General features: G+C 46.4%; 2 protein-coding genes across 8 annotated transcripts in view; one reads left to right on the top strand and one right to left on the bottom strand.

Moving 5' to 3' along the window:
• The window catches only part of BICDL2 (BICD family like cargo adaptor 2), a 42,375-nt gene extending 35,906 nt beyond the window's left edge, over positions 1 to 6,469 (bottom strand). Inside the window, exons 1-4 of the mRNA XM_053261578.1 lie at positions 6,370 to 6,469; positions 6,225 to 6,281; positions 3,205 to 3,260; positions 2,210 to 2,291 (exon numbers count right to left, since the gene is read on the bottom strand). The gene's annotated coding sequence lies outside the window, so the exon portion shown is untranslated. The remainder of the gene's footprint in view (positions 1 to 2,209; positions 2,292 to 3,204; positions 3,261 to 6,224; positions 6,282 to 6,369) is intronic.
• The window catches only part of MMP25 (matrix metallopeptidase 25), a 35,557-nt gene continuing 27,934 nt past the window's right edge, over positions 5,997 to 13,619 (top strand). For 2 of the 7 annotated variants that reach the window (XM_053261576.1, XM_053261569.1), the window contains exons 1-2: positions 6,517 to 6,824; positions 7,252 to 7,562. Coding sequence is in view for 3 of the 7 variants with exons in the window: in XM_053261569.1 (XP_053117544.1) it covers positions 7,461 to 7,562 (102 nt within the window). In the remaining 4 variants the exon portion in view is untranslated. Of the gene's footprint in view, positions 6,064 to 6,516; positions 6,825 to 6,969; positions 7,028 to 7,251; positions 7,563 to 8,469; positions 8,693 to 13,619 lie in introns of those variants that run through there. The other 5 variants (XM_053261577.1, XM_053261573.1, XM_053261570.1 and 2 more) reach the window with 4 other exon arrangements.

Below are 13,619 nucleotides of genomic sequence, written 5' to 3'. Positions count from 1 at the left end.
ATGCTGGACACATGTACAGTAGTGTCTGTACCCTGCATTTGAGGGGGCCTGTACGGTTCACCTTAAAAATGAGTGCATGCACAATTGCATCAAGCTGATAATCGGCAAATGTGTATTTGGTTAAAAACCCAGATAAGTACAATAGACCTGCAAACAGCCTCCAGCTTGCTTTTGTTGTTGGTTTTCCCACAAACACACCTGAATATGAGTTTTTAAAAAGGTATGGGTACAGGTGATGGCAGGAAAAGTTACATACCTGCCAACATGTCCCTATTTTCTCATGCACCTGGCAGGGATAAAGTTATGTTGTACATCACTAAACATGTCATCACAAAAATTCAAAAGATGTCCGTGACACTTAGGCAAGTTGCAGTTCGTATATTGACTTGGGAAAATAGCACAGTCTCCCAGACACAACACACTGCTGCTCTGAGAAATTGCGATCTCCCCACGACAGAAGAGCGACCTTCCAGGAAGATATGTAGCCTGTGCACAGCAATGGACAGACAAATGCACAAAGCACCTGACTATTTCAAGTTGTGTTCAAAAGACCCAGGATACTGGGGAATGGTGGAAAGCATGTCAGACGAACCAGGGATACCCTGTTCAACTGGGTAACAGTAAGTGACACTCACTGGGGGGACCTCAGGCTAGAACCTAGGGGCAACATTTTAAGAGGTTCAGAGAACCACCTTCACCTTAGATTTCAAACCACATGTGATTATTTCCTCTGTTTGCAGGAACAACATCATCTCTGGTTGGCATCTCAGTTCCCTACAGAGTGGTGGCTGTCCTAATAAATAATGAAATGTCTCAGTGCATGATGATGCATAAGTAGCAAATAATTTGCATGCTGTGTATGTATCTGCATTCGTCTGCACTGACCCTAGTCTTGTCCAAAGGTCAAGGGTAGGAAGAAGGAGACTTACTTAGAGCCATTTGGAGGTAGAATTTTTAAACCGTGTTGAGAATGTCCCCTCCCACTAAATAGCCACCTCTCTGTCCCTGTACCTTGGGGCAACAGGGTCACAGAGTCAGTTCAAATAAGTAAAGCATGGGAGCCAGCGTGGTGTAGTGGTCAGAGTGCTGGACTAGGACCGGGGAGACTTGAGTTCAAATCCCCATTCCGCCATGATATTAGCTAGGTGACTCTGGGCCAGTCACTTCTCTCTCAGCCTAACCTACTTCACAGGGTTGTTGTGAGGAAGAGAAACTCAAGTATGTAGTACACTGCTCTGGGCTCCTTGGAGGAAGAGCAGGATATAATTGTTGTTATTATTATTATTTATTTATTATTATTAATTATTAATTATAATTAATTAATACACAGCCCGTTAGCCCTCACTTCCCCCTCCTCCAGTTTCCAGGAATCCTGGCTCTTTCCCTACCCCACGAAATCATATTCCCTCTCTGACAAATCTCTGGAGTCCTAGAGGAATAAATAGTTCAACCATTCTAAGAAATCAGGCCTGTGTAGAGAGAATAGCGGCACCTATTCTCCCTGACGCAATGCCCTGTGTTGCCTCTTCTTTGTATTTCCTGGAGCTCTTCCATGAGATGAATTTTAAAAAATAATAACCAACCCAGAAATACTTAGTCGATATTCATGGCTCCAGACTTCCCACTTCTTCTCCTCCTCCTGGGACAAGACAGGAGTGAGAGAGAAGTCCAGCAAGTGTATTACTAAGACAGATACAGTATGTGCCACAATGCAAGTTCCATGCAGGCCCCTCCATTTTGTATTCAGAGCAAAAGACTGGCTGGCTGGCTGGCATTCAAAATCCTTGTAAATTTGCCTTCTCCTTATGGCTGCTCACTGGTCAGAAAACTCCATCCAGGCCTGCCCCTGTGCATTTAAGAGGCTGTTTCTGCAAAAATCTGCTGGTGAAGCTTTTCAGAGCATGAGGATAACCATTAGCACTTGCTAATGTGTGCAGATCAAGCTGCCACTAAAAGCATAGGAGCAGGGGCTAGTTAAAAGTTGACAACCCTCTTCCCCCTTTGGAGAAAGCTTCATGTTTAATGTGTGGGGATTTTGAGAAATGGGGAGCACCTTCCCTCCCTTGGAAATTTTTTTTTAAATCTTGCAATTCTGAATTCTGCTAGAACATTTTACAGCTGCCAGCTTTTCAACCAGCCACTACAGCTGTGCTCTTAACAGCTATTTGGTGCACAGAGGTTAGTGGGTGATTATTCTCATCTCCTTTACCTGCAAAGTTTCAGCTGCTGCTACTGAATTTCTGCATGTAGTCAAAAGCACAAGAGGATTATTTTCTTGTCAGTTGGCAACCCTGAAATACACACATGATTACATGTTTTGGTGAGAATCCAACATTTTCCACAAATGTGGGGAGGGTGTGTGTGAGAGATCTTGCTTACAATGTTGCTACAACATTCAAAATGTTCTCCCGGATTCATATTAACTGAAGCTGAAAAATCCTTGCTGAAACTTGGGTCCTTAAATGTTGTAGATCCCAGTCCTGACACTTGGGGCCTTAGAGGTTGATCTGGGGACCCCGGTTTGAAAATCCTTACCCTGATGTGTACAGTAAATAAGCCATTAAATACCAGATTCGGGTCATCGGATGTTTCAGGAGTTCTTCCTCTTCTATTTCTAAGGCAACTTTAGCCAAGTACCTGGCAGTTGTAAAGGGTTATCACCATGCTAAGAAAAACTAAATCAGATTATTTCTGCAGATCCAACTGTGAAGGAAGAGGGCAGGGTAGGGTATGTTCTGGCCAGTTACAACCCTAGGAGAGACACTTCTCATCTCATATGCTTTGTCTGGAAGCATTTGAGTAGACGGAGAAAGATTCACTGCCAGTGAATCACTGGCCTGTTTGCATACAGCAAGGAGGCCATAGTGTAGGGGTTAGCATGTTGGAGTTGGACCCAGGAGATATGGGTTCAAACCCTCACACCATCACCTAGGGAGATGTTAGGCCAGTCACCATCTTTCAGCCTAACCTAGGACTGTTGTGAGGATAAACCAGAGGAAGAAGAACCACCTATGCAACCCTGACCTCACTGGAGAAAAGATGGAATAAATATAAATCAGGATTGCATCTAGGTGACCAGGCATGTGTCCGTTACAAAAACGGATTATTCCTTTTTTCTCATAGGCCACAAAAAACCCCAGATGTATAGACAGATCTACTAGTAAACATTTTTGTAGGTTCATTTACATGTACGGATTTGTTTACCTAACCACGGTTTCTCTGCCCCACATCCGGTTTTCAACAGTGTCTTCAGGTTTTTACTGGAAGGAAATTAAGCAAAAGTTGGTTGAAACAACGTTACCCCACCCTACCTCAGAAACTGTTTCCAAGGAGGCCTCGCGCACCAGCAATACCTAATGAGGCCATTGGAGGACACCGGGCTTTTCAGAGGGCCAGCTGAGGTGGACTGAGGACCCATGGGCTTCAGGTTGCCATGTTTTTCCTGTTAGGGCTTCTCAAGCCTTTGAATGGGTACATCAGGCAGAAGCTCAACAGGTGAAACATTCATTCCCCATGGCTGCATCTCTAGGCTTAAACAACAGCAATTGAATTTCTGTCTGTCATGACTTATTGCAGCAGTTAAAAGCACAGAAAGTGAAATCATGCTAGGGGAAAAGCTAGTGAGGCAACTGTGTCTGCGTATGATGATAACCAGTTCTGAAAGAGAATGGAAATCAGCTTGGCTGGAGCCAGGAAGTGTTACGGGATTAAACTGGGGGTCCAGAACTGGATCAGAGCAAAGAGGTCAAGGTGAGGATTCCTGGGACACCCCAACCATGCACACTGTCCCCTTTGCACTCTGCATTAGTTAATTTGCAATACTGCTACTCCCTGGTTCCAAATTTGGACCTCTTTCTTTCTTTCTTTCTTTCTTTCTTTCTTTCTTTCTTTCTTTCTTTCTTTGGATTTGATTTATATTCCACCCTTCCAAAAATGGCTCAGGGTGGTTTACATCAAAATAAAACAATTAAAATCAATTAACAATTAAAAACAAAACTATAAAAACAGCATAAAACTAATTAAAAATTAAATATTACATAGTTAAAACCTTGGAGAACGAGGTTGAACATTTACAGAAAAAAAAATTTTCAACAAATTAAAAATCCTGGAAGTCCAGGCCAAACAGATAGGTTTTAAGGGCTCTCCTGAAGGCCATGAATGAATTCAAGTTACGGATTTCTGCTGGGAGTGCATTCCACAGCCCCGGGGCAGCTACAGAGAAGGCCTGCCTCTGAGTCGCCACCGGACAAACTGGCGAAAACTGGAGACGGACCTCCTCAGATGACCTTAACGTACGGCGGGGATCATGTAGAAGAAGGCGCTCTCTAAGATAACTTTACCCCTAAGCACAGGCCAGTCCACCATAATGACTGCATCTCGGGCATCATCTGGTCAGCATCCCGGTCAGCACAGGCAGCTGAGTGGGATGCTGGAATTCAAAGGGTGTCAAGCAGGCTAGTCTGGAAAACCCTCCAGCCAGGGAGCACAACCACATCCATTCCAGAACTTCAGGACAATGGCAGGTTTGCCTTCCTCACGACGCACAGTTTTCCCAATTGCACCCCCTTTTCCTCGCTCTATTCACGTATGTAGAATTTGTGTTTGTGGCCAGGAGGCAGAAGAGAGGACCCCTTAAGGAGGTACCACAATCCTCACATATAAAGTGATGGAGGCAGCAAAGCCATTCACTCAGAACAATGCTGTATAGTTCAGGATTAGGTTCTCAACTTTGGCTCCCCAGATGTCGACTATAATTCCCATCATTCCAAGCCACAGTGGCCCAAGGCCATTACAGCTGGGAATGACGAAAGTTGTAGTCCAAAAACGCCTGGGAACCCAAAGTTGGGAACCACTGAGCTATAGCTTGAGCCAGCTGTGCAGGTGTGGAGTGTAGGAGAAAAGGCTTGCTCTTTTAGTTTTCCTTGATAGTTATGCGAACTGAGTCCAGGAGATGGCCAGGCAGCTTTCTAGGTTCTCTGAAAGGGGGGGCGGGCTTGGTCAGAGGGAGTGGGTAGCTACTCATTTGCCTTGCTTTGTCTCCCCGAGCCGGAGGCACAATATATTTTTATGCCATGGTTAATGTTTGACCGAGACAGGATCACTTGGCTCCTCTTTGCCTCGTGACTCGGACAACAGAAATCCCTCCCTGTAGCTTTTCTCTTGTCTGGCTGCAGCATGACTGCCTGGCCTCTGAACAGGGAAGTGCTGCTCTTAAACATGCTTGGAAGCCTCGATCTCCAGCCTGGCAACCCTGCCCGTTGCTCCCAGATGTGAATGGACTGGCAGTGGTGAATGCATGGTGCTAGAAATACACACTGCACATGCTCAGTGGCCCTTTCCCTTATTTTTACAACTCCTAGAGCTGGGCGTGATATTAGAAACAGGTTTGGGACTAAGCCCTGTACAGCAGAAAAGTGCAGATCAGGGGTTCCCAACCTGTGACCCTCCAGATATTGCTTAACTACAACTCCCATCATCCCCAACCTCAATTTATTGTGGTTGCAGATGATGGGAGTTGTAGTTCGGCATAATCTGGGGGACCACAGGTTGGGAACCCCTGGCATAGACAGTCACCCAGGTCAGGAAGTGTTGTTCTTACATGGATTTAAAGCAGAGATTCCCAAATGTTGTTGGATTACAACTCCATCATCCCTGGCACCATTGTGGCAGGGGATGATGGGAGTTGTAGTCCAACATATAGCAGCCCCAACTTGGAAGCCACTGACATAAAGGAGAGCCTTCACATGCATTTCAACCACACAATGGCTTCAATATTAGGCACATGTATGAAAGTGCCAAAACAGTTCACAGGTAGAGGATTCATAGCACCTCAAGCAAAAGACTTTTACATTTAAGACAGTTCACATATTCAGCAACTGCCAGTTGCCTGAAGTGGAGTTATTTGCATGTATGTATGAATCAGCTCTTAAGGTGCTTGCCAATGAGGAGTCTGTTTACAGAGGAATCTTGCATCACATGCTACAATGCAGCTGTCTCTGGGGTGGATCTAGATTATTTTTGTAAATGCTCCTCCTCTGGTACTGAAATGCAGTGCTGTCTAAGGTAGGGCAGCTCCTCTGCAAAGATACCTTGCCTGGTGGCAAATAGTCAGCTCTGACTAAAACTGTTCCTGGAGATTTCCCCCACCCACCCCCACCAATATTTTTCAATATTTCCCACCCTATCAAGCTTTTAAAACCCCCATAATTGCTTTCAGTAGTTACCTGGAGATTGATGCTGATTCCTGGAGACTGTGAGCCAGTCCTGGAAGGTTAGCAACTCTAATAGGAAAATATATTTGTTGAGAGAGGAAGGGGGTTAGTTATAGATTCAGGCTCCTGGGGTGGCAAGGTAATGGGATGAGCTCACCTGTGTGCTTAAACTGCAGTGCTTGTGCCAAAGAAGTCTTCACACCAACTTCCACCTGGAGCAGAATCTTGACTTCCTCCTCTCAGGGACCTCCCTTAGGATAGCCCCAGGAAATAGTCAGGTGTGAAGAGAGAAATTAGAGAGAAAGACTGGGGGAGGGATGTGGGTGAAAGGAGGAGGGGATCAAAGGGGGAAATGTGTTAATTTCCTTTAGAAAAGGAAGCAAAGTTAATTAGGATCCAGGATAGAGATACTATGTGGGGGGAGAGTGGGGATTTGTAGATGTATTATATTACTCAACTGGTGAAAGACAGTTGGTGTGGTCTAGACATCCACCGCCCCCTTCCCCCACCCGCTGCCTAGCAGTGAGAACCCAGGTGTCCTGGCTACTTAACTTGACTGTCTTGCAAGCGGGCCTACGTGCATCGACTCTGAAGTGAGCCCCACTGACCACAGTAAGTTATCTAAACCAGTGTGCTTAGCGCTGCAGCTGTCATCACAGCTCCTTAATTTTTTGTGTCTTATTTATGCTGGCCTTCTTCCAAGGGCTTCAGGGATGTCAACAACTTGTTATGGGGCAGCTAACAAAGATGATGATTATTAATAATTTATTATGTGTACATGGGCTTCCCCTTTGTTCTCACAACAACCCTATAAGGTAGGTTAGGCCCAAGGTCCTCCAGCTAGGGAGCTCTTTGTAGTGGTGTGCAGACTTGAACTGGAGCGTGTCCAGTCTAACTCTAACCACTCCCCTGAGACTTTAAAAGCTGTGTCAGGCAGAAATTCACCAGGTGGTGATGTGATAAGCTTCATCCTTGAATTTCGGGGGGGGGGGAATAAACTGGTTCCCCTACTAACTAGTTCCCTCTTTTCTCTTTCAAGTCCTGCTTCCCATCCGCATTGCCACTCCCCAAATAGATTCTACTCCCCGACCCGAGAACCCAGGAGTCCTGCTTACCATCCCCCCCACCCAAGCGTATAGATTTACCCAGCAGGGGAGGAGAGAGAAGTGAGACAGGAAGAAGGAGGGGGAGAGAGCTGCTATATAGGGGCACGACGGAGAGACATCGCTGGCTACTATACAAGCCGAGATGCTGTGGTTGATTGGTCTCCTCCTGGCTTTCCTCTGTCTGTGGAGCATCCCCGATGTGAGAGCAAGACCATCTACTGCCCGGGAGATGAGCAAGGGGATGGTGAGTCCCGGAAGCCTGGGTTCTTGGGAAAGCAGTACCAGAAGAGAGGGGTCCAGAGGATGGAATAAAAGATATTGGGAGCTGGATTCCTGGATGTTGTGTTTTCCCTGAAAAGCACCTACTGTCAGGAAAGGGAGCAGCTGGGACAGCAGGATTCTCTGGGAGATCACTGGGGTTCAGGGGGCAAGAGCAGGAGATGTGCCAACTAGGACCCTCAGACAGGAAAGTGGGTGGTGGGGAGCCAGGGAAAAACAGTAGCAGAACCTGAAAAATCTATCTAGTAAACTAGAATGAGGGAGAAGTCAGGATTGCTGTGTTCTCTTGCGGGTGTGTAGGGTTGCCGCTGCTATCTTTTTGCCCTGGGGCTATCTTTTTGTGCCTTGTCCAGAAAGGAAGGATGCCAGCGTGAAAAATCACCCATCTCCTGGGGGTTTCATGTTACAAACTGCCTTCAGTCAAGGGAAAGATTTGATCCCTTGAACGCCTGCTTGCTTGCTTCCTTTCTCCACCCCACCCCCGCCCCACACCCATAGCTGAAATGGGCACATCTCTCTTTGCTAACAGTTACTCCTCCCTCTGCAAGACTCTCCCCCGCCCCCAAGAGAAACACCAAATAGGCAAGACAACTTCTTTCACTGCACCAACTTTCAAAGAAGCTGACCTCTTCTTTTTGCATGGGGAAAAATGCCAGATGTAGATTGCTGTGTAACTTAAAAGATTGCATCCTCTTAAACATGCAATTGCTGCTCCAATGACAGATGGTCATCTTGAGGACTCTACCTTATGGCCTAAATCTGGAGGACAATTCATTAACCTTAGCTCAATGACCGTCTGTCAATCATTTTCACCTATCTACCTGCCACAGAACTCTTCAGCTATAAAATTCTTAACTGTCACCAAGCTCACACAGCACTTTTTAAAAAAACCAACAGTTGCTGATGAATGCAGAAGCCGAAATGTCCAACCTATAAACCCCTCTGTTGTCAATCTCCTATGATTTTTGAATATTCTTTATTTTATAATATTCAAATATTTATTTACCAGATTTTTATCCTGCCCTTTCTTCCAAGGAACTCAGGGCAGTGTATATGGTGGTCCACCCCATTTTATCATCACAGCATCCCTGTAAGGTAGGTTAGATGGAGAGAGAGTGGCCCAAAGACATTCATGCCTGCGAGAGAATGTCAACTTGGGTCTTTTGCCTGATATTGTAACCACATAAGACATTAGCAGTCTTGTGAAAGAGGATTGTTAATAGAACCATTCTTTCAATGCTGCCAGAGTTCAGCCTGGCCTCACACCCCTGAGCATTAACAAAGCACCTTTCTGGTGTCACCTTCATCCCTGTTGCATCCCATTTGAAAAAATAAACATTGGCTCTCAACTCTGCCCACTGGGAGACAGAGATCTACTGACTGGGTTAGCAGAGCTGATCAGGGTTTGGGGTGCTTTTCTTGCTTTTTCAGGACTCTCTTGATCCTTGAGTTGCCATCATTTTTTCTGGCAGGGCTCTTGTGCCTTTAATAGAACTCCACCAGGCAGAAATTCAACAGGATAAGTTTTCTCCATCAAACTGTCTCTCCACTGTTCACGTGGAAAAAAGCTGCACTTAAATTGCTGCTTGTTGGGCTGCTGTTAAAAGAAGAGCCCTGCAGAGTGGCGGGTGGGAATTGTACTTAAACAACACCTCATCCCTCTACTGTCTAGGGGTTGGAAACCTATCTCAGAATCCTATATCATGCTGTAACGGCCAGGATCCATGGCTGCTTGAATGCCTATGCCCTGTCCCAGCCTCTTCTCCACGAAGAGTCAATTTAAGCCGGTGCAAAGACTGCTAGATCTTTGGAACAGGGAGACCTTTTATCCTCTTGAATAAATCTCTCTGTGTGATTGGGAAACATTAAGGACTATGGTCTGTGGTATATGGATGCACACATTGTTAATTCCTTTCTGAGGGACTTAGGGCACTTCCCCCAGCTCCATTAACAATATCTATATCTGCAAATCAGAGAACTGGCCACATCAATTACAGCAAAGATTAGATTGTAACACAATTCTTTTCCTCTCTCTTACATCAATGACATTCTGAAGTGGCACATCAGAGATTAAACGATGCCTGTCATAGCTCCTACCAGAACCAGAAGAGGAGGCAGGGGAATTCATTGGGGTGAATCCTTGACTGTAAGGGATTCACAATCGGCTGCCACCATCCACTTTATTTTAATGTGGGACAAACCGCTCTTTTTCTATAAGATTCTTGGGGGGGGGAGTGGCAAAACCTTCCCTAAAAGGGGCTGAGCATTCCTACACCCCTGAGATTACCCCCTGTTCAAAAAAGGGTTCACAATTTAAAAAGAAACATGAGATAGACATCAGCAACAGCTACTGGAGGGGTGCTGTGGCTGGATAGGGATATTTGTTCTCCCCCTGCTAAACAGAATAAAGTTGCCACTTTAAAAAAATGTCCCTTTGCTCAGTCCGCTGAATGCACCCTACACCCGTCCCCCCCACAACACACACTCCCTCTATCTCCTCAGCCTTACTTTATCTCTACCCTCATGGTGTGCAGAGGGTGCCAATCTTCTTCCCACCCTATCGTCTTCCCAATCTTCCTCCTCAAGGGGAGCGGGGGCAGTTACACCCTACCAAGTGCGGTTTAGGGGAGGCAGCAGGCCTACCAAGATGGCAGGCAGGCATGACTCTGTGATCTAAACTGAGTGATGGGGGTAGACACTTTTGCCTTTGGGCAGCAGACGAGACTGTTCTCTTCCAGCTCCATAATTCCTTTACTTCCTCACACAACACTGGTTCAGATGAACCCGCCAAGACTCAACACCTGAGCAGAACAGGCTTGTGCCTAGAACACACCCACCCTGACGTCAGATGGATGTCCTGACATGCTGTTGGGATGTCGTTTGATGGCGGGAGACGGGTGCTTAGCCAAAGCACCCTTCTCCACGTAGGTGTAGAGGGACGATTCATATTAATGCCCTTCTCATGCAATTAAAGGATGTCCAACAGCACTTCAGAAGTCCCTTCGGGACATCAGGACAGGGACATTCTTGACACAACTCCACCCTCAACTCATGAGCTGCCAGACACTCGTCTGGCTCATATTAATGTGTAGAATTTGCTAGCACAAAATGTGGTGATGGTCACCAGCTTAGATAGCTTTAAAAGGCTGGATCAGGATCCGGTTGCTCTGGGCCCTGGGGTAAGGCCCTGTGCTACCCCCCCCCCCCCAGCCCCAGGTTACCAGCCGGCAGTGGGTGGGTAGTGGCAGTTCTGAAGCAGCTGAAACAATCAATGTGGTGGCAGCTTCCCTTCTCTCCGCCTTCTGGGGAGGAGCTGCCAGGTGGGTGGATGTGGGCCCAGTATGATCCACCTGTGAAGTTAGCTGCATGGAGCCTCCAGCTTCAGAGGCAGTATACCACTGAATATCCGTTGCTAGGGAGCAGGAGAGGGATATTGCCTTCAAACCCTGCTCGTGAGCTCCATAGAGGAATTTAGTTGGCCACTGTGGAAAGCAGGGCACTGGACTAAAAAAGGGACATGTGGTCTAAGCCATCAGGGCTCTTGTGTTTTCTCTCTGCCTCACTTCCCTTTCTGTAAAATGGAATGACCCAGATTTCAAGGCGGTTATGAGGACAAACTCCATACGTATTGCAGAGTGGTTTGTCCATTTGAAAAAAAAAAAGCTTTATTATAAATGATTCATAGAATGCTCTCATGCACGTTTTGCAGTGATGCAGGAAACTGCCAGGCCCCACCACCCCCCACCCCGGCCTTCAGTATTTGTCCTCTCCCAGGTTTTCTGTGCTCTGCTCCATTCTCTGCAGAGACAGGGATCTCTGACCTAGGAGACCTTTGGGGGTCTAGCAGCTCTCTGGCTGATGAGCCTCTCAGAGCAATGACCCTCTAGCTCCCATGGCTACCTCTTGGTACTTCCTGTGGAAAGTAATTTCCATTAGCAGCTTGGCTTTTCTACAAGAGAAGGGCAGCTCAACCATCCTGGCAGCTGGGAACAGCAGGGGTGTGTGTATGTGTGTATAAAAATATATCTGGGGTGGGGAAGAGGGAGGAAGGAAAAGTGGCCCATCCTGGAAAATGCTGTAAAAGGGTGGTTGTGGGGAGGTCATGGGGGTCCAGAGAAACCAGGGGGCGGTTCTTGGATTCCACAGCAGCCTTCAAGGAATGGAACAAAGGAGGCTTTGAGGCGGTAGGGGGCTGTGGTGAATTGGGAATGTATGAAGATTGCTTGAGCCAACCTTCCAGCTGAGAAGCTGCCTTGTATGTGTCAGACATCAGTCCATCTAGCCCAACTCTGGCTGGCAACAGCTCTTCAGGGTCTCAGGCTAGGCTTGCCACCTGTTCCCTGTTTCAAGGAACAGCTCCTTATTTAGGGTTAAAAAGTAGTGTTCCTTTTCAGGTTAATAAGCAACAGTTCTTTCATTCTTTCGTTCTTTCTTGCCCTGTGGCTAGGCCAGGGCCACTGACCTTGACTCATGGAAAATAAGAGACCCACCATAAGAGTGAAAAGCAACTTTAATTTAATTTAATCTGCCATCTGTTTAAATTGCTTGAGATTGTACTGTTATCCAGCACTGCTGTTTTCTTTTACTACTACATTGCAAAATTGTTGTTGTTCATGGTGGGATAGCATTCAGACTAAGTTACTCATGAGACGCACCACTTAAATCAATGAGATAAGTTAGTCATCAAGACTAACTTAAATGCCATTCATTTCAATGGGACTTAGTCTGGATGCTACTACCCATGAATTCTAGAAACAACTTGCTTAGAAAAGCAGCATATAAATAAATAAATAAATAAATAAATAAATAAATAAATCTAAGACACCACAGTGTTTTCTGATGAAGTACTGTTAATGTTCTGACATATGTAATATGCCATTTTATTCAGGTCTTACAGTAAGTTCCCTATTTTGGAGCCCTTTGGGTAGCAAGCATATCTCAGGCAGAGAGAGGTCTTTCCCAAGCCTTCTTTTTAATGGGAGAGGCTGTGACTGACCCTGGGGCCTTCTGCATGCAAAACATGTGCTCTAATACAGCTGAGGGAAAGTGGGAGGAGAGACCTCTGCAGGGGGAAGCCGCAGCTTCTCCCTTCTCCTGCCAGCATCTTGCTGAAAGAGAAGAGACCGCAAGTATATAGGAACCTGCCATGGACCAAATCAGACCGTTGGTCCATCTAGCTCAGTATTGTCTTCACAGACTGGCAGCGGCTTCTCCAAGGCTGCAGGCAGGAATCTCTCTCAGCCCTATCTTGGAGATGCTGCCAGGGAGGTGTTAGAAGGGAGAGATTCTCCCTGCCACTCGTCTCTTGGTTAGGTAATTGTCACTGGACACACCAGTATCAGAGTTTCAAACAAAGCTTTATTTCATGCTAGCAAAAGCTTCTGGATGCGGCTGCCCCACCCCCGCCTCAGTTCATCCATCTTATATACTGTGCAATGAACAAATTTCACACTTGCACATTGTATACAAGCCAAAGTGTTGCTTTTAACCGCAAAGGTTCCGATTTGCTTCCAAATGCCATATTTCACACTTTCCACTTCTCAAGACATCTGGCTTGTGGCTTTGGCCTGGTTCTCCTCCCCGTGGAGACATACTTTCAAACATTGTCAAATATCCTCAAGGCTTGGGGTGTGTGTGTGTGTGTGTGTGTATAGGGATCTTCCAGCCACCACAAGCGTACCCTTGATAAGGTGTGTGCAAACCAACCGTGCTTTTTGGCCGTTTGAGAGCTATTTGCAAATAATATTCCAACAGAGGGAACTTGGAACCTTGTGCATGCACGCTTTCCTCATAGCAGCTCCATTCCCTAAGGGGAATATCTTATAGTGCTCACCCATGTAGTCTCCCATTCAGGGTGGACCCTGCTTAGCAAAGGGGACAAGTCCTGCTTGCTACCACAAGACTAGCTCTCTTCACCTTGAAGGCTCTTTTCCCGCCTACCAGTGTGGACCAGGTTAACATGGACCAAGCGTTCGCGGCAGATGAGGAAGTCACACTGTACTTGCCTTTGTGTGGTGATAGC

Source organism: Hemicordylus capensis, chromosome 6 (genome assembly GCF_027244095.1).
Source record: "Hemicordylus capensis ecotype Gifberg chromosome 6, rHemCap1.1.pri, whole genome shotgun sequence".
NCBI classification, from domain to species: Eukaryota; Metazoa; Chordata; class Lepidosauria; order Squamata; family Cordylidae; genus Hemicordylus; species Hemicordylus capensis.
The sequence above is the reverse complement of the archived record's forward strand: the minus strand, read 5'-3'. Positions and strand labels throughout refer to the sequence as shown.